Source organism: Sorghum bicolor, chromosome 1 (genome assembly GCF_000003195.3).
Source record: "Sorghum bicolor cultivar BTx623 chromosome 1, Sorghum_bicolor_NCBIv3, whole genome shotgun sequence".
NCBI lineage: Eukaryota > Viridiplantae > Streptophyta > Magnoliopsida > Poales > Poaceae > Sorghum > Sorghum bicolor.
Window position 1 is genome coordinate 10,332,069 of NC_012870.2, and position 25,993 is coordinate 10,358,061.

Here is a 25,993-nt window from a genome sequence, read left to right on the forward strand (position 1 = left end):
AGTTGTTAATGAAATGAATATCTTAAAATAAGAAGCACATCGTGTAAGCCAAATAGAGCGAGCTAAAGACTTTAGAAAAGTTAATATAAATCCATCGTCCTTCTGATCCGTTGCATTTCACTCGACAGCAATCCTAAGAATCGTGTAATGTAGGCACCTTTGTTTCATAGGAAAACACCTTAAAAATTCAAAGGAATATTGTTGGCATCCTATGATTTCACAGGAATTTACAGGAAAAAAACACCAATTTGAACCTCTTTCTTTTCATATATATTGTTAGTCGGGTAGAACTAACATATATAGAATGAAGATTGAGCCTAGATCATGATTAAGCACAACTGAGATAGGGGTAGAGCGAGAGAGAGGTTGGGTTAGTGTTACCGTCAGCCATAGCTTCGTCGGGGAGGCAGTGGCGGCGGTGGAGAACTTCCCGTCACTTGCTGTGTCCCTCTGAGATCGGATTAGGGTAGGGATAGGTGGGTGGCGGCTGTGGTAGTGAACCTCGTGAAGAGTGCCTGTGGCTCCCACCTCTCCCTTATATACCCACAGCGTGACAGGGGCCCTCTAACCCCTTAATTGGGTTGGGCTCCCCCGATCAGGGAGTTGATCAAGATTCCTAATGGGTCGTTGGGTCCAATAGGAGGAGAGATCAATTCTAACATGGAACACACAAAGAGCATGGTACATCATCCAACGTTCAACACTGGAAGACGCTCAACCGTTTCCCTAATACCTCCCATTCTTGTTTCACTAAGGGCACTCACAATGTAGACTCTATCATAGAGTCTAAAGTTATTTATTACCTCGAACAATGTGGACTTGGAGTCTAAATAAGACTTGGAGTCTTATTTTTTCTACCTCTTTCTTCAATAAATATGCTGCCACATCAGCAAAATACCATAAATAATATGTAATTAATTGTCTTGGACTCTGTGATAGAGTCTTGCATTGTGAGTGCTCAAACTGAACTGTACAGAGTAGTATCTCTTAACGCGCATGCTCTCTCTCTCATGTGTTTTCTCAGGCTCAACTTTGGTCTCCGCTAATTTTCAAAAAAAAAAACTTTGGTCTCCGCTCATCATTTGCATTCTTTCGTGTCACAATGTTTGGTTGGTTTCTACTATATATAATGATGAAGGGAGAGAAAGTGAGAAACTGTATATTAAGGCCTTGTTTAGTTTGGGAAAATTTTTGAATTTTGCTACTGTAGCACTTTCGTTTGTTTGTAGCAAATTTTATCCAACCATAGACTAACTAGGATCAAAAGATTCGTCTCGCGATTTACAGCTAAATTACGTAATTAGTTTTTGTTTTCGTCTATATTTAATACTTCATGCATGTGCCGCAAGATTCGATGTGACGGAGAATCTTGAAAAATTTTGGGAACTAAACAATGCCTAATGCTCGAGTTTTAACAAGCTTCTGACAGAATCTCAATGTTGCTTAACTGCTAGAACTGACTCGAGTTTATACTACTGGAGACAACAGGACAGGAGGCAATTAAACTAGAGTGAAAGAAGAAAATAAATGATTTTTGTTTGTTAAAGGTTTCTTTACTTTGTCCGGGTGTCGAGGGTATCAACAAGGGGTACCCTCACCAATGCGTATAACCAGGCCATCCGTACGCACGCGCGGCCATCGACGGTCGCAGCCTCGAAGACGGAAATGCCGTCGAGCGAATCGGTCAGGGCTCGAGCGACCACTGCCGTCGAATACGGAAGCGGGCTCGAGCGAACCAAGAGGCATCGAGCGCAAGGACACTGTCCGCCGCCTGACGCGCGCACGAGAGCCAGGGCATTTAATGCACCTGACGCTTCCCCACCTAACACACGGGTCACGGGAGGCTTCTGTCCCATCGTTCTTTTTGCAGCCTTCCCACCGAACGATCAAGGGCGTGTCAGGACGCAGGGAACAAGGATGGAACGTCTAATCGGGACCCCCTCGAGACCTCCAAGGTCAGCGCTCCAGATATCAGCACATTACACGGCGTCCGACCCTCGACCGAACAGGGTCCCTTCCTAGGGGCAAGTTGGGCGTCGACTGACAACACCACAGCTACCCCGCCGGATCCGCCGCCATACCGTACAAGCATGCGACCTCAGAACCAGCGCGAGGCGGCGGGCAGGGCCGAACGCAGGAGCACGTGTAATCATCACCGGGCTATCAAGATGGGACGGCTCGAGGCCATGCCGTACGGAAGCCTCGAGTAGGTCAGCGCTCCATGCGGCTATCGACCCCTACTCTAACATCTACGCATGTACCCTGGGTCTCTCCTTGGAGCTATAAAAGGAGAGACTCAGGAATAGAACGGGCATCAGGACACAAGACCACACTCATACGTAGTAGAGTTCCACACTTCATACCACGCTTGTATTCGCCCCTGTATAAGCACTTTGGTGCAAGATAATACAAACTTTCCCCCCCGCTGGACGTAGGGCCTTCTCTGGCTCGAACCAGGATAAATCTCTGTGTCTTCTTGCATCACCATCCGGAAAAGGGAGCACGCATACAAATTTACTCGTTGGTGTGACCCCCCCGGGGGAAAACACCGACAGTTGGCGCGCCAGGTAGGGGTCCTGCGTGTTTTTCATCGATTTCCCACTCCTTTCCGGATGGCTACTCTTGCCTCGCCGTTTCCGCGCTCCACAGTGATTTGGTTTGGGAGCCTCGAGTTCATGTCTACGGGCTCCGGCTACGACATGATCTTGCTCTCAGTCAAAGGACCATGAGGAGCCCGCGTTACGCCAGCACGGTTGAAGGCCCCGAGACGCCCTCACCACCACGCCTCCCCGCCTAAGAAGAGGCGCGGACAACACCACCGCGGCCCCTCTGCTTCAGCACGACCAACAACTCGTGCGAGGCAGGGCGTAGGCCACAAGTCGGCGGCACCGTGGGACGGAGCAACAAGCGCGACGACTCAGCACCGCGCGACGACGGGAGGTGACACGTCTCGCGCGCTCTCCCCCACCGCTGCTAGGCTACTTCCACACGGGTTGTTCACTCCAAAAGCGGCACTGTCGTTCGGATTGGACAACGTCGCGGCGTCGCTCGCCAGGACGATATGCCCAAACGCCCAGACGTACGTAGAAAGACCAATGGTCCTCCCACGTAGCTCTGAAGCGCGGCGGTCGGCGTCCGAGCTGCCGGACCTTTCCCGAGTACAAGGCCTCCGTCGTCTAGGCCCCGGACGATACTCGATCACCTCCCTCAGGCAACGATTGCTGGAGGAAGGACGTGGGTGTTTCTACGCCGCCGAACCGGACTCCGACTCCGAGACGGACAGCTATGACCCTACGAGGGAATGCTATCACATCGACGGGGCGGTAGAAACTACTGACGAGACCCGGGATGCTGCTGCGGGAGGTCGAGCCCCCGCGGCGCGAGAAGACCCCAGGACGCCTGGGAACGACGAACAGGTCGACCCCCCTCCTCAGGAAGACAGAACCGCGCAGCTCGCGCAGCTGCGGGAGCTCAAGATGAAGCTCGACGAAGACCGCGAGCGCCTCGTCCTGCTCGAGCAAATCCTCGAGCAAGACCTGCCCTACCCGCCGGGCGGAAGTGTCCGCAGACGCGCTCGAGAGGTACATCGACAGATCGTCGGCGACTCAGAGCCAGAACAACCTGTCAGCCGTTTCCCTCGAGCAGGCCAGAATGTAGTGGCAGCGACGATGCTGCTACGTAACATGCCAGAGCCGTCGAATTCCCAGGCCCGACGCATTCGAGATGAGGTACAGACATTGCTCCAGGTGGCGGCGGTTCAACAAGCTGAAAGTTCGGCGTCTCGACGGCGAGGAGCTGCCACGGAGAAGCGCGACGAACAGCCTCTAAACGAAGAGGAGGTGTCAGTCCAACAACAACCTCCCCCTCGAGGTAGAAAGACCGCTCTCATCTTCCCCGTCGACGGTCAACGTCGACACGACGCACGGCACGACATCAAAGAAAATCGACGCCGCCGGCACGGAGACGCGGAAGAGCGCGGTTATAGCGCGCATCGCGGTGGGAGATACGACAGCGACGAGGACCGAGTGGCCCCCGAGCCACCAGGCCCACGGGTGTTCAGCAGGGCGATCCGCAGCACGCCCCTGCCCAATCCATTTCGACCCCCGACCAGCATCGCGAAGTACAATGGAGAGACCAAACCAGAGTTGTGGCTGGCCGACTTCAGGCTGGCCTGTCAGCTAGGTGGCGCTCGAGGTGATGATCGAGCCATCATCAGACAGCTACCCCTTTTCCTCTCCGACACCGCCCATCGATGGCTCGAGGAACTCCCTGCCAATCAGATCCACAACTGGGTTGATCTGGTCAGAGTCTTCGAGGGTAACTTCAAAGGGACCTACATACGACCGGGGAACTCATGGGACCTCAGCAAGTGCAAGCAGAAGTCAGGAGAAACTCTTCGGGAGTATGCTCGGCGCTTCTCGAAGCAGCGCACTGAGCTGCCGCACATCCCTGACCACGACGTCATCTTGGCGTTTGTCTCGGGCACCACCAGTCGAGACTTGGTGCGGGAATTAGGTCGCAATCGACCTCAGACCGTCGACGAGCTGATGGACGTAGTAGCCAACTACGCGGCAGGGGAGGAGGCAGTCGGCGCCTTCTTCAGCTCGGAAGGAAGGAAAGGCAAGCAGCCCATCAACGAAGATGGGACCCCCAGTCGAGGCCTCAAGAAAAACAAAAAGAAGCAGAAAGTGCGGCAGTTCCACCGGGAAGATTCCGATGACAACCTTGTCGCCGCCATGGATCGAAAGAAGCCTCGAGGCCCTCCGGATGGAGGCATCTTTGACAAGATGTTGGAGGAGCCGTGCCCTTACCATAAGGGAGGCGCCAACCACAAGCTCAAGGACTGTCGTATGCTGAGAAAGCATTTCGACGGTCAGGGGTTCAAAAAAGATACGCGTGATGACTCCAAGAAAGAGAAGGCTGGCAGCAAGGAGGACAACAAAGATGACGACGGCTTCCCCGCCGTCCACGACTGCTACATGATCTATGGCGGGCCCTCGACTCAGTTGACCACGAGGCAGCGCAAAAGGGAGCGTCGCGAAGTCTTTGCAGCAAGAATGGCGGTGCCCCAATACCTTAGCTGGTCAAGCACTCCTATCACTTTCGACCGAGAAGACCACCCCGACAAGGTAGTCGCCCCAGGCGTCTACCCGCTCGTCGTCGACCCCATCATCGTCAACACCCGGCTCTCGAAAGTGCTGATGGATGGCGGTAGCAGCCTCAACATCATCTACCACGAGACCCTTGACCTCCTCGGCATAGATAGAGGGAAGCTCCAACCAAGTGCCGGCGGGTTCCATGGCGTCGTGCCAGGAAAAAAGGCGCTGCCAGTAGGTCGGATTGACTTACCGGTCTGCTTCGGCACGGCGGTCAACTTCAGGAAGGAGACCCTCACCTTCGAGGTGGTTGGGTTTCGAGGCACGTACCACGCCATCATCGGGCGCCCGGGCTACGCCAAGTTCATGGCTATACCCAACTACACCTACTTGAAGCTGAAGATGCCCGGTCCCAAAGGTGTCATCACTGTCAGTTCCTCTTTCGAGCACGCGTACGAGTGCGACGTCGAGTGCGTCGAGTACGGGGAGGCGGTCGAGAACTCCACCGAGCTCGTCGCGAAGCTCGAGGCCCTGGCCGCTGAGGCTCCAGAGCCTAAGCGCCACGCGGGCAGCTTCGAGGCGGCGGAAGGAACCAAGAAGATCCCGCTCGACCCCAACAACTCCGACGGCAAAGTGCTGACGATCAGCACCGACCTCGACCCCAAATAGGAAGCTGTGCTCGTCGACTTTCTCCGTGCAAATGCCGACATGTTTGCATGGAGTCCCTCGGACATGCCAGGCATACCGAGGGAAGTCGCCGAGCACTCCTTGGAGATTCGAGCCGGTTCCAAGCCAGTGAAGCAGCGGTTGCGCCGATTCGACGAGGAGAAGCGCAAGATCATTGGCGAGGAAGTCCACAAGCTTTTGACGGCCGGATTCATCAAGGAGGTTCATCATCCTGACTGGTTAGCAAACCCTGTATTAGTTAAGAAAAAGAATGGGAAAATGAGGATGTGTGTCGATTATACTAGTCTGAATAAAGCATGTCCAAAAGTTCCCTTTCCATTGCCACGCATTGATCAGATTGTCGATTCTACCGCGGGATGCGAAACCCTTTCTTTCCTTGATGCATATTCTGGTTACCACCAAATAAAAATGAAGGAGTCCGACCAGCTCGCGACCTCTTTCATCACGCCTTTTGGGATGTATTGCTACGTGACCATGCCATTCGGGCTTCGAAACGCGGGAGCCACGTATCAACGTTGCATGCTCCACGTGTTTGGCGAACATATAGGGTCCACGGTTGAGGCCTACGTCGATGACATTGTCGTCAAGTCAAAGCGACGAGGAGACCTGATCCAGGACCTCGAGATTGCCTTTAGCTGCCTACGCACCAGCCGGATCAAGCTCAATCCCGAGAAGTGCGTTTTCGGTGTGCCTCGAGGCATGCTCCTAGGTTACATCGTTTCGCAGCGCGGCATCGAGGCCAACCCCGAGAAAGTCTCGGCCATCACGAAAATGGGGCCGATCCGAGACATCAAGGGTGTACAGAGAGTCACGGGGTGCCTGGCGGCTCTGAGCCGTTTCATCTCGAGACTAGGAGAAAAGGCATTACCATTATATCGACTCCTAAAGAAGGTCGAGCGTTTTTCTTGGACCCCCGAGGCCGAGGAAGCACTCGAAAGGCTGAAGAAGACGCTGACCTCGGCCCCAGTCCTGGTTCCACCTCAACCTGCGGAGCCGCTGCTCCTCTACGTCGCGTCGACGACCCAGGTCGTCAGCGCGGCGGTGGTGGTCGAAAGACAAGAGGAGGGTCATGCGCTGCCGGTCCAAAGGCCAGTCTATTTCGTCAGCGAGGTGCTTTCGGAGACCAAGACGCGTTATCCCCAAATCCAGAAGCTGATCTACGCCGTAATCCTTGCCCGCCGCAAGCTGCAGCATTACTTCCTCGGTCACCCCATCACGGTGGTTTCGTCTTTCCTTTTAGGAGAAATAATCCAGAGCAAAGAGGCCACGGGAAGAATAGCAAAATGGTCGGTCGAGCTCATGAGTGAGACTCTCACTTACGCGCCTCGGAAGGCCATTAAATCGCAAGCCCTGGTAGACTTCGTCGCGGAATGGACGGACTCCCAGCTTCCCCCGACTCAGGTCCAGGCGGAGCTGTGGACAATGTATTTCGACGGGTCACTCATGAAAACTGGGGCCGGGGCCGGCCTGCTGTTCATCTCACCTTTAGGCGTCCACATGAGGTATGTAATCAGGATTCATTTTGCCGCATCAAACAATGTCACAGAATATGAGGCCCTGGTCAACGGTCTCAAGATCGCCATCGAGTTAGGAGTCCGACGCCTCGACGTCCGAGGAGACTCCCAACTCGTCATCGACCAAGTAATGAAAACCTCGAGCTGCCACGACCCAAAAATGGAAGCGTACTGCAAGGAGGTCCGCCGACTCGAAGACAGGTTCCACGGTCTCGAGCTTGTCCATGTCGCTCGACGCTACAACGAGCCAGCCGACGAACTCGCCAAGATCGCATCGACCAGAGGCACGGTGCCGCCTGATGCATTCTCAAAAGATCTTCATGAGCCATCCGTCGACCTAGGCACGGGGGCTGGCGTCGACGCCACCACCGCCCAACCGACCAACGCTGTCGATACGCTCTTGATGGTGGAAGAAATGATGGAGATAGAACGACGACCAGGCCGACCATTCGATTGGCGCACACCGTTCCTCGACTGCCTTATCCGCGGCGAGTTGCCAGAAGACAGGTCAGAAGCTCGTCGTATCGCTCGGCGGGCCAAATCAAATGTGATCTATGGCGAAGACAACGAACTATATCGACGGAGCCCGACGGGGGTCTTGCAACGTTGCATCACTGTGGAAGAAGGCCGAAAACTCCTCGATGACCTGCACTCGGGGGCTTGCGGTCACCACGCCGCTCCACGGACCCTTGTAGGGAACGCTTTTCGACAAGGCTTCTACTGGCCAACGGCCGTGGCGGACGCCATCGAGCTCGTAAGATCATGTCACGGGTGTCAGTTCTACGCCAAGCAGACGCATCTGCCTGCCCACGCTCTTCAGATGATCCCCATTACTTGGCCGTTTGCGGTGTGGGGGCTCGATTTAGTAGGACCTCTACAAAAGGCAAAAGGAGGATTCACCCATTTGCTGGTGGCCATTGACAATTTCTCCAAATGGATCGAGGCTCGACCCATCACCAACATCCGCTCCGAGCAGGCCGTCCTTTTCTTCACCGACATTATCCATCGGTTTGGGATCCCCAATGTCATCATCACCGACAACGACACCCAATTCACCGGCAAAAAGTTCTTGGACTTCTGCGATCGGCATCACATCCGTGTGAACTGGTCTGCAGTAGCCCACCCTCGAACTAACGGCCAAGTCGAGCGTGCCAACGGCATGATTTTGCAAGGACTCAAGCCAAGGATCTACAATCGATTGAAGAAATTCGGCAAAAAATGGGTCGAGGAGCTTTCCTCAGTCCTATGGAGCCTTAGGACAACACCAAGCAGGGCCACAAAATACACCCTGTTCTTCATGGTCTACGGCTCGGAGGCTATCCTGCCCACAGACCTCGAGTATGGGTCACCTCGACTCAAGGCCTACAACGAGCAATCGAACAAAGAGACTCAAGAAAACGCGGTCGACCAACTTGAGGAGGCTAGAGACATGGCCCTCCTCAACTCTGCCAGATATCAGCAAAGGCTTCGACGCTACCACGACAAGCATGTGCGCAAGAGGGACCTCAACGTGGGTGACCTAGTCCTACGACGCCGGCAAAGCAATCAGGGACGCCACAAGCTGACTCCGCCTTGGGAAGGTCCGTACGTGGTAGCCGAGGTCCTGAAGCCGGGAACGTACAAGCTGGCGGACGAAAAGGGGGCAATTCTCACCAACGCATGGAACATCGAACAGCTACGTCGATTCTACCCCTAGAAGTTCTAAACTTATGTTCCTGCTTACGTTTTGTACCAAGACTTTGTAAACGAATGAATGAATAAATAAAGTCTTTCCCTCGAAACAATTCTTCTTTCTTTGCGCCGAGAAGATTAATAAATCACGATCTCGACGTTAGAAGGGGGCGCCGACTATGACCCATCATAGTCAGCACCCCCTCGGGGGCTACCAGGGGGACGACACCCCCCCCCGAGTATCGAAAAAACCGAGAAGTTTTCTTTTCTTACGTAGTAAACCTTGCACGGTTCAAGTTGCTAAGGCACCTCGAGCCCCTCAAAGGCCGAGGGACAACGAGCTGGAGAACTCCTACGCCCCCGGGCTACGGAAACTCTACTCGCTTCCCCACCATTGAAGTGATCGAGGTGGTCTTTTACGAAAAATCGAGCAAGGGATACAAACGTAGGCGCAAAGAGAGACGAAAGCATCAAGCGGAAAGACAAAATAAGCATCTGACAATTACGAAAGTGATACAGCATCAGTTAACCACAGAATTCACAAAGTATTGTACAAGGGGCCTCAGGCGCCCTGAGCAGGCTCGCAGGCCTTAGTCCGCGGCACGATCCTCACCGCCCTCGCCTCCGCCCGAGCTAGCCTCAGGAGGGAGCACCTCAGGCTCGAAAAGCTTGGCCAACCTTTCCCCAGGAGCCTCCGCGTCGTCGATCAAGGCATGGAGCCTCTCCTCGTTCTCCGCGTCGGTCTTAGAGATGTCGGTGACGAAGCCATGGGACACCACCTCCATGTCGTAGGAGAAGCCCGAGCAGACAACCGCCATCGCCCGCTTCACCCCGATATGGAGGGCGTCCCGCACCCGATCTCGCAGCGTCGCGCCTATGTAGCACAACTGGTCGACCAGGGCGTCGCCTCGAGCGTCCTCCCTCGACTCATCCATAGGCTCGACCTCCCAAGAGGTCGAGAGATCACTTATCGCCGTCCGTACTCGACGGTTCAAAGCAACCTCCGCCTCGAGCTGAGCCTTGGCGTTGCGAGCCTCGGCTTGGGCGGCCAGGAGCTCGTCCTTGAGCCCTGTAAAAGCCAATACAAAGAAACCTTAGGAAAAACTAAGCACACCTCGGAAAAAGAAATCTGATAGAGGAAACATACCGCGTACGGTCTCCTCGAGGGCCGTGTTCTCGCCGACCAGCCTGGTGTTGGCCCCCTCGATCTCTTTGTTGGAGCGTGCCAGCTCGGTGTTGGAAACGCGGAGATCCTCGATCGCCTTGCCAGCCTGAGCAATGGCCCCACTCTTCTCCAACAATTCTCCCTTCAGACGCTCGACGTCGTTAGAGAGACTGCGGGATCGAGCCCGCTCCGCCTCGAGATCTTCGAGGGCCTTCTTCTTGGCTTCCTCCGCGGCGCCCCTGGCGACCTCGCCGTTCACGTGCTCCACCTTCATCTTTCGGAAGGACTCTCGAAGAGAGTCCAGGTCGGATTTAAGGAGGCCCTTCTCCTTGTCCAGATCCGTGATAACGCTCTTGTAGGACAGGGCCTCCTCCTGGGCTCTGGACGCGGCTTCCTCGACCGTAAGAGCCCGCTCCCGTAGCTGCATCGTCTCCTCCTCCGCCTTCTTCGAGGCCTCTCGGGCCTCAGCCAGGGCAGCCTCCCTCGCCTTCTTCTCCTCCTCGAGCGCTATGAGATCTTTGTAAGCTTTAAGAAGCTTTTCCTGCGACTCGAGGAGTTGATCCTTGAGGAGGGGGAGCTGCTCCCAACCGCCCCTCGTGGCGTGTATGAAGCTGGACTTGATGCGGGAGGTCTCTTTCATATCCTGCGAATCAAGAGTCGGATGGATTAGAATACAGAAACCTGAAAGCACCATGAGGATTGGAGTTCGAGAAACACTTACGAAATAAGCCGGGCCGAGCCCGTTGTTGATAACATCCGAGAGGAGCCCCACCACATGCTTCATCCAAAGGCGGAGCTCCTCGACGTGTTCCCACTTCTCCGCTTCCTTCCGATCGTCGAGGAAGATGTCGGGCTCAGACGGGTCGTGGGAGGCCCGGATACGGATGCGGTCGGGGCACCAGTGCTCCATCTCCCGGTCAGCCCGCGCCTTAACGCCGCGGATGAGGCCCTCGACGGTCTCGAGGGATCCCCCATGGCGCAGGAACAGGTCGACGAGGCATGGGAACCGTCCGTCGTCGTCCACCGTCTTCCAGGTTCCATCCTTGGTCCCCGATGCCCCAATTTCATCCTCCTCGGAAGGAAAGCGGTCCTCCCACGCCCGACGTTCCCGGAGGAACCCTGGAGCGATCCTGTCCATGCCGTAAATTGTCCTCTTGATATCGGACTCGGCGTCGGGAGGCGTGCGCTTCAGGCAGGCGAGCGCCACCACTCCGTCCGCTCGCCCCGGCTCTGCCCGGATTGCAGCCGGTGCCCCCGGGAGGAGCCACGCCGGGGTTGGGGGGCCGTACACCGGCAGGTCCTCCTCCTCGCCGAGCTCTTGCGGCTCCGGTAGCACTGGCTGGGCCGAACCTTGGGGCGGAGGCTCGAGCGGTCCCTCCTCTTGGCCCGCCTGCCGCTGCTGCAGTTGCTGCTGCGGTGGTTGCTGCTGTTGTTGCTGTTGCTGCTGCTGCTGTTGTTGTTGCTGCTGTTGCTGTGCCTCATGCTCCTGTGGCCACCGCGCCGCCTCGCGCTCCCGCTGTTCATCCTCCTCACTCTTCTTCCTCTGCTCCTCGAGGGTGCGGAGGCCGGCGGGCCAGGGAGTCGACCCCGCGACGTTGGGGGTCGACGCTTCCTCCTCCATAGGGCGAGCGCCCCCAGACGCTTCGTTACCATCGGACGTATCGCTGATGGTGATGGGTTCCCCCTCGACCCCCAATCGGGGGGGCTCGGGGGCTCCCTCTGACGCTTGCGTCTGGGGCGCCTCATCACGAGTCGGCGGCAACGGAGTAGGCGCGGGACGGGACGGAGCCCTCTCGACGCCGGCTGGAGGTTGGGAGCTGGAGGAGCCTACGAAACAAAGGGTAAGGGTCAGACGTTATGATAACCGACACAGGAACATCGCAACGCCCAGAAATAAACTACGAACCTGGTTCCTTGGAGGCGGCACCCGTTCTGAGCTTCTTTGCCATGGACGGTTGGGCCTGCTCAAGGGTCCGCTTTAGCCTGAGAAAAGGTTGGCATATGAGAAAAGGTGGAAGAATGGGAAGACAAAAACCGCAACATCAAAAAGGCTTACCCCACAGGGAGAACGGCTCGCGTTCCGCCACCCCGACCAGTGGGCCTCGAGCCACCCCGCGTCGGGGCTCCAGGCCCCTCGAGGGCAGGCACTGGCTTAGGCGCGTCGGTCCCCGCCTGGCGGGCGCCGGGACTGGCGCTCCTACGGCCGGCATCTCCTTTCTCAGAGGCCGCGGCGCGACCACGAGTTAGTGGCCCCGACGCCTGGGGCCTAGCCAGACTGCTCTCCCTGGGCACCGGGGGAGGGCGCGGTGCGTCTTGGCCCGCCTTGGGCGCGGGAGGGGTGTCAGCCCGGGGGCGACGAGATCCGCTCGGACCCTCCTCTGGCGCCTCCGTCCGGGGGGCGTCGACGTCACCTCGAGGCGGGCCCTCGAGAATCCGATCGAGGCGCGACGCCATCCCCTCGGAGTCGTCGCTGTCCTCGTCATCATCGTCATCATCGTTAGGGGATTCTTCCTCAGGCTCCCCCCTCTGCCTGGATTTGGCTCGACGCGCCTCTAATGCTTGGCGGTCGAGGTTTTTCTTCTTCTCCCCCTTCTTTGCAGAGTCCTTCGCAGACTTTAGCTTTTCGGCAGATTGGCGCCGTTTGTCACGATCGACCTCGTCCTCCTTTACCGGAGGCCTCGAGGACCGGACATCAATCCGACCCTGCCAAAACTAAGGTAGACTTAGAAAAAAGAGAGGGGAGAAAGGAAACCCAGAATCGAGGCTGCACGCAAGAAGAAGGCGTACCAGATCGATCGAGCCTGCGTCAGGTCTCATGGGGAAGCCGTTAACATGCTCCGGCTGAAAATCACCGGCAATTGCAGCCCTGACTCGGGCCGCGACTTCGTCGTCCGCCGGAGCCTCGTTGGACATCCGACACGCCTCAAGGTCCCGAGATGAGACACCAGGGCCCATCTCGTCCATCCTCAACGGTCGAGACATCAAAGGGAGAACTCTCCGGTGATGGACGGCCGAGAGGACGAGAGCGGCGGTCAAACCCTCCTGGCGAAGCTTCTTCAGGGCGTCGAGGAGGGGGTCGAGCCGAGATTGATGAGCTTGGACGACGCCGTATGTCCAATCCGCTGGACGCTCCATGATCAGACGGCCCGAGTAGGAAGGCAGGAGGTTGTCATCGTTCCGCAGATAAAACCACTGGGAGTCCCAGCCGGCGTGGTTGGTCGATAACCCTACCGGGATGTACTCCCGCGGCCTGTCCGTCTTCCCCGTCTTCTGCACCAGATTGAGGCATCCCGCCCGCACGGGTTTCCTTACGCCCGTGGTTCCGGTGGGGGCATGGAAAAGCTCGCCCCTGTAGAGGTGGAGCCACAGCTCCCAGTGCGGCATCATCCCCAAGTAGCCCTCACATACGGCGGCGAAGACCGCCGCTACGGTGATGGCATTCGGAGAGAAGTGCTGGAGCTCCACCCCATAATGGAAGCAGAGGGCCCGCATGAAGCGGCTCGGGGGCGTGCCCAGACCGTGGCGGTGGAACTTGGCGAACGACACCACGTAGCCCTCGGGCGGCTGAGGCCTCCTGTGACTCGCTGGCGGCGCGATCCACTCTGGCGACGATAGCGAGGCCGGACGCTCCGAATTCCACGCTGATACAGTGTCGCAACGTCACTTACCTCAAAAGGTGCGCCCAACGGGCAGAAAGACGAACCGGCACGGCAGTTTCCTTACTTTGTAAGCCAAGGTATGCGCCCAGGATAGTCTCGAGAGGTCGATGGCTGGCCCGTCGAAAGGGTTCGACAGCCGATCTCGAGCACCAAGAGTCAGGGATCCCCAGCGAGCGGTCGAAAATCGAGGCCCGCCTCGAGGACTCGCTGGCGATGTCCAAGGTAGGGTCGAGACAGTTGGCGCGGTCGAGAGGAATCCCCCCGAAGGGAGGCATCGAGCCGCTGGACTCTATCGAATGAGACCGGTATCCCCGACCACGTCGACCCCACTTTATGAGGACGCCTCTGGGCTACAGCTGACCCCCTCGAAAGGGGCACAGGTTCTCACTTGGACTACCCGCTAGGAACTCAATCTGGGGTGGAAGACGCTCGCTCTATCGAGAGTACGTCGAAACCTCCACGCAAGGCAAAGCCGAACAGAACCTTCCACCACGGGTGTTGACAGCGTTTCTGCAATTTTGGCAAAATAACCCTCGAAGGAGTTGAATACTCCCTCGAGGGCTCGGGGGCTACCCCCGCGGGGTCGCTCGCGCGCCCCCGTGGAAGCTCGACCGTAAAAACGAAAGTCTCCACTCGAGCGCCAGCGCTCGAATGAAGACTCGGGGGCTACTGTCGAGGGTATCAACAAGGGGTACCCTCACCAATGCGTATAACCAGGCCATCCGTACGCACACGCGGCCATCGACGGTCGCAGCCTCGAAGACGGAAATGCCGTCGAGCGAATCGGTCAGGGCTCGAGCGACCACTGCCGTCGAATACGGAAGCGGGCTCGAGCGAACCAAGAGGCATCGAGCGCAAGGACACTGTCCGCCGCCTGACGCGCGCACGAGAGCCAGGGCATTTAATGCACCTGACGCTTCCCCACCTAACACACGGGTCACGGGAGGCTTCTGTCCCATCGTTCTTTTTGCAGCCTTCCCACCGAACGATCAAGGGCGTGTCAGGACGCAGGGAACAAGGATGGAACGTCTAATCGGGACCCCCTCGAGACCTCCAAGGTCAGCGCTCCAGATATCAGCACATTACACGGCGTCCGACCCTCGACCGAACAGGGTCCCTTCCTAGGGGCAAGTTGGGCGTCGACTGACAACACACAGCTACCCCGCCGGATCCGCCGCCATACCGTACAAGCATGCGACCTCAGAACCAGCGCGAGGTGGCGGGCAGGGCCGAACGCAGGAGCACGCGTAATCATCACCGGGCTATCAAGATGGGACGGCTCGAGGCCATGCCGTACGGAAGCCTCGAGTAGGTCAGCGCTCCATGCGGCTATCGACCCCTACTCTAACATCTACGCATGTACCCTGGGTCTCTCCTTGGAGCTATAAAAGGAGAGACTCAGGAATAGAACGGGCATCAGGACACAAGACCACACTCATACGTAGTAGAGTTCCACACTTCATACCACGCTTGTATTCGCCCCTGTATAAGCACTTTGGTGCAAGATAATACAAACTTTCCCCCCCCCGCTAGACGTAGGGCCTTCTCTGGCTCGAACCAGGATAAATCTCTGTGTCTTCTTGCATCACCATCCGGGAAAGGGAGCACGCATACAAATTTACTCGTTGGTGTGACCCCCCCGGGGGGAAAACACCGACACCGGGAGACCGACCTAGGTACATTGTCGATAAGGATGCCCCCTATGTACTACAGTAGTACTGTAAGGGAGTCCTCGTTATAACCAAATCATCAGTCAAGTTGATGGCTGAAAACATTTTTTTTTAAAAAAAAAGAAGTGGAGAGCATAGGCATGCAGTCATGCAGAGCATCAAAGCTGAGAGATGGAGTTTGTTTGGAGCAAGGCTTTGTTTATTTCCAAATTTTTTTTTAAAATAGGAATAGTAGCACTTTCGTTTGTATTTGACAAATATTGTTCAATCATAGACTAATTAAGCTCAAAAGATTCGTCTCACAATTTACAGGTAAACTGTGTAATTAGTTATTTCTTTTATCTATATTTACTGCTTTATGCATGTGCCATAAGATTCGATGAGACGGAGAATGTTGGCCATTTTGCAAAATATTTTGGGAACTAAACAAGGCCCAAGTACAAGACTGGCAACTGTGACCGCACTAGCTCGTTGGTTCTACTTTTAATTTTTTTTTACAAAATATACATTGTAGCATTTTCGTTTGTATTTGATAAATATTATTCAATCATAGACTAAGTAGGCTTAAAAGATTCGTCTCAAAAATTAAAGACAAACTGTATAATTAGTTACTTTTTTATCTATATTTAATGTTTCATACATGTGTTGCAAGATTCGATGTGACGAGGAATCTGAATTTTTTTTGCAAAATTTATTAGAAACTAAACAAGGCCTAGGTAAGGAGAGTGGGAAAGGAATGGAACTGCTAAAAATAAAACTTTCCCGGGGCGACATGACCTAGAAACAAGGCCTGGTGACCTAGAAACAAGACACTTGCATTGCAAGATAGCGTAGATAAAAAGTTTTTCAAATCTGCTATAGAAGGCAGGGTGAAACTCTTCTTCCCCACAACTGAAGTTTTGAGCTCTGTCTTCTACTTGACCTAGAGAAGCTCAAGAGGATAGCGGGCAGTGGTAGCGGGAGCGGCGGCTGAACGGCGGCGGTGGAGTGGCGAGCCGGCTTTGACCACCACTGACGAGTTAGTGCAAGAGAGGTCACGATAGGGCAGCTGGAGCCTCTGGAGACACGGTTAAAGCTGCAATGGCGGTGGAGGGTGAGCCGTGAGCGCCCTGAAGTGAGAAGGAACGAGAGCTGGCCTCGCCGGCAGCTGGGCAAAACCGGGGAGGAGCGGGGTTTGACGTTACCATGTATCTTTCCCTATGCCTCCCATCCTCATGGCAGCTGGGCAACACTCCGCACCATCTGCTTCCTCACTGTTTGTTGTCACCTATTTATATGCACTTGACGTTTATAAGACACGACCTAACCAAACTAAAATAGGTGCAGCTGCTGCTATGTGTCGTTGCTAAAGTAGGTGATGTATTGATCAGGGTGACAATAGGTGCTGGTGAGGGAAGTAATTGTCGATAAGGATCCATAGAAAAAATATATATATAAAGGGAAATGGGGAAGTAATCGAACGAAAAAGAAACTTTTGGGAACAAAATCATCCAGTATGGAAGATTGTCAATAACCCACGGCGGTTACCTCCAACTTTGCTTTCCTTCATGTCTCATCACATGAATGTTATACCAGCATTGAATGTCTTGAGCAACACAACCATATGCAAGCAAGGATATTTCTTAAGCATAACAATTTCATACATCACACAATAGCAGTCTTCTGGGAATACCAAATGGTTCATGAGAATCTAGGCAGGGTGAAATACAAGCATACGAGGTGTATGGAATTGAGAACTTTGTGGCGCTCTGCACTTTAAGCGGCAGCAACTGCGGGAGGAGGCAACAGGGTTATCTCCACATTGTCATGAACGCCTTGCAGAAGCAGCTCGCCATCATAGGTCAAAACCTTCCTCTTCTTGGCGGCCCTCAAGGTGCCAACTAGTGCTTCAAAAATATTTGCACACCGATCATCGTTGAAGAGGACACCAAACTTGACCTGTGAACTGATAGTTCAGTAACACGGTATTGATATCCTCTGTCCACATTCACAAAGTGTGTTCAGAAAAAATAAAATTATTAACATGTGTAATTTTATTTACACTGTAACATCACAATGATATATCTTTAACGGTTATACATTTACAAATATCGCTTATAGACTCTTAAAAAAACAGTGTTGTTTATAGGATACAGGAACAGCTGAGAATGGTGGAACTCTTTTAGCAAAGCAAGGTCTGCCCTATGCAAGTCATAGCAGGTTAGCAGCTCCTCCTGCAAGTAGTGTTATGATTCAAGAATTTCAAAAGCTTACAGTACAGGGATGGTTCCAGGACTACACCTATGTACTATACCAGATTATTTATGTATCCATTCATCCTTTTCACTGTTGACTTTTGGGTAATAGCCTAATAGGGCAAATGGGCAATGGATGAATAAATGAGCCACGATTAGGATTTGCATAGATCAAATTAGTCGTACCAAACATGAAAAGAAGAAGCCAAATCTTAAATAGTAAAAATAATAGACCCTGAATTCATTGAAGAGGAATCGAAGGAGAATCACGGTGACAAGTATGATTAATACAGACAACATGGAAACATATGACTAGGAAAAGATAAATAGAAGGTAACACACGATTACACATAATGAAAATTAATTCCATGTTACTTTAATTAAGCAAAGAAAAATAGATAAGTAACCAAAATGGGAGAACTCTACTTAATTTGGAGAGTATTCTCTAATAAACAGGGTCTATAGTGGTTAACGAAACAAATATCTATGATATGAAAGAACTCTGTGTCGTTGATCTGTTACTTCTTTTCACAATGACATTTGACATCTTCATTACGAATATGGCATATATGGACACAGGCCAACATTTAACTTGGCCAAGTAGGACACTGTGAACAGAGTTAGCATTTATTCAGGCTTCTTAAAATTTTCGCATTCAATTGGTTCCATAGAATAAGAGTTAAGATACGAATTCATAAACTTATGGTGATCATCTCACCACAACCAACACAAAACTCTACCCACAATGCAAATAACTGAAAGGATCATCTTTCAGTTGCAATATCATCAGTTCGGTGCCAATGCTCACAATAAGGTATTAAGGTTCACTAGTTGACTAAGTAGTGATTGCGAGAGGCGCACAGATTTAGGGATCCGCACTGCACATGTCGTTTGAAGCATCCATAAGACTGTCAGTATAAATGTCTTAATACCCTGCTGAATAGCGGCGCCACGAGATGATCTCTCAAAGTCCACCAAGTCGGCAACAGCCTCCCCATGGCTCGACTCGACTCGGCCATCTCAGCGAGTTCACGGCAGATGACTGGTCTGCGCAGATCATACTGCGCATTGCCCTAAGCATCGAGAGAAGGGGAGGAATCCTGGCGCGGGCCATCCTGGATATGGCAGCAGAGCACAGGAAAAAGGAAACGCGGCGACGCGGGTGGCTCAGATCTGCGGCGGCTCCGGAGGGGAAAGTCAGACAGGAAAGGCCGAAAGGGGTACCTTGTAGGAGCCATCGGGCTGCTGCTGGCCCAGCCTCTGGATCTCCTCCTTGAGTTTCCCGACCTCCTCCTCCACGTTCATGGCGTCTCGGACTGTCGATCAGTCTCGATCTCCCGGCTCCGGGCCTTGTCCGTGCGCGCGAGCGAGTTCTTGGATCTTGTCGTTGTCGCGGCAGCTGGCAGGATATTTCAGATGCAGACTGCAGTGTGCTGCGGTGCGGTTGTTGTGAGTGTCGCCAACCGTCGCACGTGGTCACGTGGACCGTTTGATCTGGAAGTGGACAGATGAGATGGAAGCTGACTGGACAATAACTTTCTTGTGAGTGCAAGGAGCGCTAAATATAGTTTATTTGTAATTTTTGAGATAAATTTTTTAATCTTAATTAGTTTATAGTTAAATAATAATTATCAAATATAAATAAAAATACTACATTAAACGAGGCCTAAGTTGCTTAGGAATCAGCCATGGGTTGTGATGCCATGTGTTCCTGCTGATATATAGGCCTTGTTTAGTTCACCCAAAAATAAAAAACTTCTCAAAATTCCTCGTCATATCGAATCTTACGGCACATGCATGGAGCATTAAATATAGATGAAAATAAAACTAATTGCACAGTTTGTCTGTAAATCGTGAGATGAATCTTTTAAGTCTAGTTACTCTAAGATTGGACAATGTTTGTCAAATAAAAAAGAAAGTGCTACAGTGTCAAAATCCAAAAACTTTTTCGATGTAAACAAGGCCATAATCCCTCTATTCCAAATTACAAGGTACTCCTACTTTAGTTCCTTAAAAGATCTATATAGCATTTTCTTTAGTAAGGACGAAGTCATAGAATGAGGATTAGCTAAAGTGTTGAGTGAGGATTGGCTGGTGAAGTGCTCTTTTAATTATTCACTCTATTATCGTCTTATTAGGTTGTGATCGTGATTAAGCCGCATGTCAATACCCAAGCAAGCCAAACTCAAGAAATTCATTGGTTTTTACACTGATGAAAGACATGAATTCTAAGCAAATTATCAATGTTACATTCTATTAAAGAAAGGACTTCTCATAAGGATTTTTCTGCTAAAGAATAAGCTCATCGAAGCTTCAAAATATTGCTACAAGATTTATAATCATTCCTCCAAAAATTCTAAATATAGAAAACGAGAAGCTTGAACTAGAGCAAAACATGGATCTCATCGAGGAGTCTATGTTTGTCTCTTTCCTTATCCAGTACTTTGGATAGAAAATTATATATTTTATATTCAGAAGATATGAAGCCTATATACTTATGTTTAGATATATAGTAAAACAATATATTTAAAATGGTTAAAATATCTTATAAATTAAAATAGAGGGATTTGCTATTTCTGTTAGCCATAGACAACAGAGTCGATGACAGTGACGCATTTGCTATGCTTGTTTTGTTAATCTCGTAGTGGAAAGGAGGGCAAGCTTCGATTTTAAAAAAGTGAAGTAAACTCATAAGGTTAACAGAATAAATGTAAATCAAAATGATTACTTCCGTTTTGAAAAGTGAAAGTAAAATAACAAAACTTAAAGGTATTAAGAAATGAGAGTAAGAAGAGCCCTGCGGCCAGATAGTTAAAAAAAAACTTTTGATAACATATCCAGAGCACAACGAGACTCGTGCTGTTGCTTTGTGTGCGTCATGCACCACCTAACCCATATTCATTAAAAATAGAGCACTTTGTACGCGAAGAAAAATATTCATAGTTTTACTACTCTACTAGCGCTTTTAAAAAAAAAATCACAGTTTTACTAGGAGGGTGAAAAACTACCGCACGAATCTACAACTGAGCACATACATACTACAATACATTATCGAAAAATGAATGCTCATTTCGCGGGGGAAAAGGACATGGTCACACGGTACGATCCTATCCCCCGGATTCTCCCAGGAACCCCCTCGAAATCTGCCACCTCAGCTCGTGGCCTCGCGCTCGTTTCCCGTGCTGCCGCGTCCCGCGTCCGTCCGGCCCCCACGAGACGCCTCGCCATCGGAAGAAACCCCCATCACTGGAATCACCCCCAGTCCCCACTCCGACCATCCGGCACTAGCATCCACCGTACCCAACAAACAGACGCCGACCGCCGAACAACAGCCGCCGTGTCAACGCGATAGCAATCGGCAACGGCGAGCAACCATCCGGCGCGGGCACTCACTGGGCTCTCCGCAGCAAACAGTGCTGCTCCGCCCCGCGGCCAGCAAAGCAGGCGATCGATCGGAAGTCGAGTCGGAGCGCCGTCACGAGACTCACGAGATGGCGGCGGCGGAGGGCGAGGTGAGGCGGGACATGTGGGGGCAGGAGTACCGGACGTCCTCCGCCGACTGCGCCGCGGCGCTCGACGCCTACTACGCCGCCTTCCTGTCCTTCGGCCGCGGCCGCGTCGCGGCCGTGCTCCGCGCCGCCGCGGCCGACCCGACCTGCGCCCTCGCTGCCGCGCACGCCGCGCACGCCGTCGCACCCAGGGACCCCGCGGGCGCCGCCGCCTTCCTCGCCGCCGCCAAGGACAACCTCGTGAGCTACCGTCCTCCTCCTCCCTTTCGATCACCTCCCCCCTCTTTCGTTCCCTGAGCCGACCCGACCACCTTCACCTGTGGGGTGTTTGCGCGCCTATGCTTTCAGGGGAAAGCGACGGAGTACGAGAGGGCCGTTTTCGGGACGCTCTCCGCGCTGATGGGCGAGGGGTGGGACCAGGAGGTGGCGATCGAGCGGCATTTCGAGGTTTGTTGATTTGGGGGACTGGAAGCTATATTAATCCTGCTACTTACGGAGTCAGTAAACAGATACCAATTGCTAATTTGTAATATGGTCGTCTATGACAGCTTCTCAAGCAATTCCCCAGGGATATCCTGTCTCTCAAGAGAGCGCAGCTCATCTGCTTCTATTTGGGAAAGCCAGATTTATCCCTGAAATTCGTCCAACAAGTAAGCCCGCAGGGTTCCTGTGTATTTATGGGCTTCAAATTTTGTGCTTGACTGAAGGAAGTTGAAGTTGATGTGGCATTGCTTTTTCACTAGATGTCCTTGTGTATCATTCTATCAAAATAAGATCAAATAATTGCTGAGAGCATTATATGCCCACAGTTCAATAACTGCACGGTAGTTAAAGCACTGTTGCATACTAGCATTCCTTCTCATCGTTGTCTGTGAACATTTTTACTGTGCCAAATTGGTGCATTGCAAGAACTTGTGAATGTAGCAATAATGAAATATTTGTGAACCTAGCACCCTGCCACCCTCTAAAAAATACTGTTGTAACAGGCTTTTTTGTTCACTACATTTGTGGTACTCGATGCTTATCAGGTTTTGCCGGAGAACCAAGATCAGAATTTCATATATGGCATGCTTGCCTTCCCTTTGCTAGAGCTTGGACGGATGGATGAAGCTGAGATAGCTGCTCGAAAAGGCTTGGCTATAAACAAGAATGACTTCTGGTCACAGCATAATGTATGTTCATGATGTGGTTATAGTTAGTTTCAGTAGTTAAAAGCATCCCATACAGGATCTGTTCAATAGAAATAGAAATAGAAATGAAGGAATAGCTATCAAAGGGTTCCTACCCAGGATCTAGTGTACTGACTATCACAATTTGTGATTTGAGATTGGCTGGATCTATTGAAGATTTATCTTCTCAAAAACTTCTAAACTTTTGATGATTTCTGTGTAAAGCTAAATTTGGTCCTACTTCTTTTTGGAAAAAAAACAGCCGTGACCATACTGGCATGACCTAACAAAGCAAGGAATTTCAGATCTTTAGTTAGATGTTCCATTCTGTATTTCCACATCTAACTGGCTGGCAAGCAGCAACTAGCATGTAGTACCTAGTCATCATTAACCTGGCTCTGGGAAACTGAACTAGTCAACTGTTGAGTTATGTACCTGCGTGAGGAATCCTTGGTTCACTGATTTTGGTCCAACATCTCCCCGCATCTTCATTTAGGTTTGTTCATTTCTTTAGAAGCCACAGTGCTATTTCTGAATACAAAGAAAGTCATAATTGTCTCGACATTTGAGATAACTGTTACATTTCCTATATTGGGTGGGAAAGTTTAGATTACTGAATTCTTCTCATGCTGTCACTCTGTAACCTCTTGTTAAGTTTGGAACAAATATATTAACTGTAAGAGTTTTCACTTAGTTGATGTGTGCATAATCCAATAACAAAATGTTTGTTTTCTTCTTGTAGCTGTGCCATGTTTTTCAGCAGGAATGTCGCTTCAAAGAAGCTACCGAGTTCATGGAATCATGTTCTCCATCCTGGGAGGCATGCACATCATTTCTGTATGTAGTTTTCCATGCAGTGTGCATTCTACCGATGAAAGTTAACAGCTATGAGTTTACTTTTTTAGGTTTTTTTTTTGACTTTCACAGGTTAACCCACAACTGGTGGCATGTCGCTGTTTGTTATTTAGAAGCTGAATCCCCTTTGTGTAAAGTTCTGGAGATATATGATCACAACATCATGAAGGAACTTGAGAAAAGTGATTGTGAGGCAGCAGAGGTATTATGTTTATTGGTGGTTCTTTTACTTTAGGCATAGATTGCTTGGAACACTGAATAATTTCTCATGCATTCAGGTGTATTTGAATGCTCTAGGGTTGCTGCTCCGATTATACATACGCGGTCATATAGATTCAGCTAAAGAGAGGTTAACGGCATTGCTAGATGCACTGAAGAATGAGGTATTGACTCCCAGGAACATCTTTGAGTATGTCTGGTGCATATATAACTAAGTTGCCTATTGAGGATTTTACATACACAAATATAAATTAGGTGAGACATTCTTTTGAATCAGTTTGAACTCTTTTCAGTCTATATGGCATGCGGAATGGCTCCTGGACTTGCTTATATTGTGGGCACTTGCAAGTATGAGTGAACTAAAAAGTGCACATAATATGTTGGAATCATTGAAGTCAAGGTCAGATATGTTAAGTCTTGTGTTTTGTAGGAACACAAGAGGGTTTATTAATAGTTACTAAATGAGAAAAGCAACCTGATTGCAGGGTCCGATCAATGGACAGGAATCGGCAGCAAGTGATGCAGAAGGCAATCAAGGTATGCAACTTTTTTTTGAAGCTCTCTTCACTTGCAATGTGTTACTCTTGTAAGCATTGACAGTACAAAGCAATCTCTACCACAGTGAAGCTTTTAAGTCCCAAGCAAGTTGGGATAGGCTCAAGATGAAACCCAACAAGAGCCACAAAAAAAAACAAAAAAAAAGCAAAAAGAAGAGCCATGTAATGATCTAGTATTTCTGAAGAAATTTTTTGGAGGTCCAATCCGGGCAGCTAAACATTGCTACACGTAATGCATACTCTTTGTGGCAATATATCGTAGCCTGTTATTATTTTAGTTTTCTTTACTAATTTTATTTACTTGTTTGCCTGTTGTAACATTACTACATCACAAATCTTCTCTTGGAAGATTGATAATGCTGCTTTTAATTGTTCTTTCTTTCATGTAGCTGGCGGAGGCTGCTTATGAATATGGGAAAGGAGATCACATGAAAGTCTTTGACACACTGGGTCCAGACTTTGATGCGCTAGGTTATAAAGTAGGAACTGGAACCTTTTTATTACTTTAAGATAAGTAATTATAAAATTTGTTTGTGTTTGCTAAAGATAAACAAATGGTACAATTAGATGATTGGTGCATCAGATGAACAAGTGGATGTCTTCAATGAAGTTTGGTACACTGTTCTAATAAATGCTGGAGAGACTTCCAAAGGTTTGAAGTCTTCGCTACTTGCAAACTGAATTATTTTTGTTCTATGTCTACCTATGTTAGTAGCTAAATGCAGTTTCAACGGTTTACAGCAATTGAGATTCTTGCCAAACAAATTAGGAAACGAGAGGGTGCACCTTTCTTGTGGCGCTTGCTGGTAAGTGTGCTTACACAATCGCATTGCTTTATTTCTATTTTAGTTTTTACTCTGGATTTTGTTATTGTTAAGGATACACGTGATCCTGACAATCAAAGGTGGTCATGGCGTTAAGCAAGAATTAAACCAAGTTCAGACCTTCACATACATATGAACAATACCCTAACCATGCCTCTATTCTGGTTTTCAGCTCTTGTTGCTCCTTACAGTTTGCGTTGCCAGACAATATTATTCAGCCCATAAATGGGTATTGTGGGTTCATATTTGTGTTTGGCTGTGCAGTATTAGATGGTCATATAGTAGTGTCATTGTCATACTGCTATGAATTTACACTAAGATCAGAATTGTTCGAAAATGTGAATACACATTGTGATCCTGACAACCAAAGCTGCCTTGACATTTTATTCAGCTAAACCAATCAGTTTATGTGTAATTTGTTTCTCGAAAAACGCAGGAGAGCTGCGCATCACATTGTTAGATACAAGAAACTTATGAGATCCACATACTTTCAACTCTATAAAGCTATTAACTTCTATTTTTGTCTCTTTTTTACCAGGAGAAAGCATACTCATTGGATGGCAGAAGCGCAGATGCTTCAGTAGCATCTAAAAAGGCAAATGCTCTACAAGCCGCTTATTTCCATTAGCTGATACCTTGTTGAATAATGAATAGCCTTGTTCTTGGAAGGTCGTGTAAGCTCTCTTTTTTTTACCGGTGGAAGTTGCCAGTATGCACCATAGGAAGTCTACAGTCAGTATATATACCGCACAAATCAACAGTTTCATAATACTGGAGCCTGTGCATTGTATCAATATGTGCATACATGGAAGTTTTATGTTCAGTAAAGTTATGGGTGTAGATATGGTTTTTGGATTCTTTTGCTTGTGTCAAATTTTTGCAGGGCTATGCGCGCCACACGCCGCATGAAGTGGTTCTCTCTTACTCCCTCGTTCAGTCGTTCCTAAATTAAATCAACTTCTTAGACTGTCTTAAAGTCAAGCTTCCTTTATTCCAGAGGGAGTAATAACAAGCCCTTCGATCTGCATTCGAGGTTTCTATCCAAAAGGTTTGATGACCCTTGACCCGTTTAACGAACTGATGCTGAGTGGCTATCATAGACCAATGTCTTGCTTGGATTCATCAGCTGTTAATAGCTAATAACTCATAGCTAATATTAACTAG

At 50.7% G+C, this 25,993-nt stretch overlaps 2 protein-coding genes across 3 annotated transcripts; one reads left to right on the forward strand and one right to left on the reverse strand.

Moving 5' to 3' along the window:
* On the reverse strand, positions 17,011 to 19,151 carry LOC8062970 (costars family protein). The gene is made up of 2 exons (XM_002466597.2): positions 18,921 to 19,151; positions 17,011 to 17,400 (listed from the first exon to the last, which is right to left on the reverse strand). The coding sequence occupies exons 1-2, from the start codon at positions 18,999 to 19,001 to the stop codon at positions 17,218 to 17,220; spliced, it is 264 nt and encodes an 87-aa protein (XP_002466642.1). The 5' UTR covers positions 19,002 to 19,151; the 3' UTR covers positions 17,011 to 17,217.
* Positions 20,895 to 25,687, forward strand: LOC8054145 (tetratricopeptide repeat protein 38). 2 transcript variants are annotated; one of them, XM_021451870.1, is made up of 13 exons: positions 20,899 to 21,445; positions 21,554 to 21,652; positions 21,754 to 21,855; positions 22,234 to 22,377; positions 23,117 to 23,211; positions 23,302 to 23,431; positions 23,508 to 23,612; positions 23,742 to 23,848; positions 23,934 to 23,985; positions 24,395 to 24,484; positions 24,573 to 24,657; positions 24,747 to 24,811; positions 25,368 to 25,657. In XM_021451870.1, the coding sequence occupies exons 1-13, from the start codon at positions 21,188 to 21,190 to the stop codon at positions 25,455 to 25,457; spliced, it is 1,422 nt and encodes a 473-aa protein (XP_021307545.1). In that variant the 5' UTR covers positions 20,899 to 21,187; the 3' UTR covers positions 25,458 to 25,657. The 2 variants fall into 2 exon arrangements, with proteins under 2 accessions (XP_021307544.1, XP_021307545.1); XM_021451869.1 differs by having other exon boundaries at positions 20,895 to 21,445; positions 23,117 to 23,431; positions 25,368 to 25,687.

What these genes read in the sequence shown, in the direction of transcription:
- LOC8062970 (XM_002466597.2), bottom strand. Translation starts at nt 19,001, where the DNA reads ATGAACGTGGAGGAGGAGGTCGGGAAACTCAAGGAGGAGATCCAGAGG. An exon ending in AGCCCGATGGCTCCTACAAG is followed by an intron (nt 17,401 to 18,920) that starts GTACCCCTTTCG and finishes ATCAGTTCACAG; the next exon opens with GTCAAGTTTGGTGTCCTCTT.
- LOC8054145 (XM_021451869.1), top strand. Translation starts at nt 21,188, where the DNA reads ATGGCGGCGGCGGAGGGCGAGGTGAGGCGGGACATGTGGGGGCAGGAG. An exon ending in CCGCCGCCAAGGACAACCTC is followed by an intron (nt 21,446 to 21,553) that starts GTGAGCTACCGT and finishes CTATGCTTTCAG; the next exon opens with GGGAAAGCGACGGAGTACGA. An exon ending in TGCTGGAGAGACTTCCAAAG is followed by an intron (nt 24,658 to 24,746) that starts GTTTGAAGTCTT and finishes AACGGTTTACAG; the next exon opens with CAATTGAGATTCTTGCCAAA.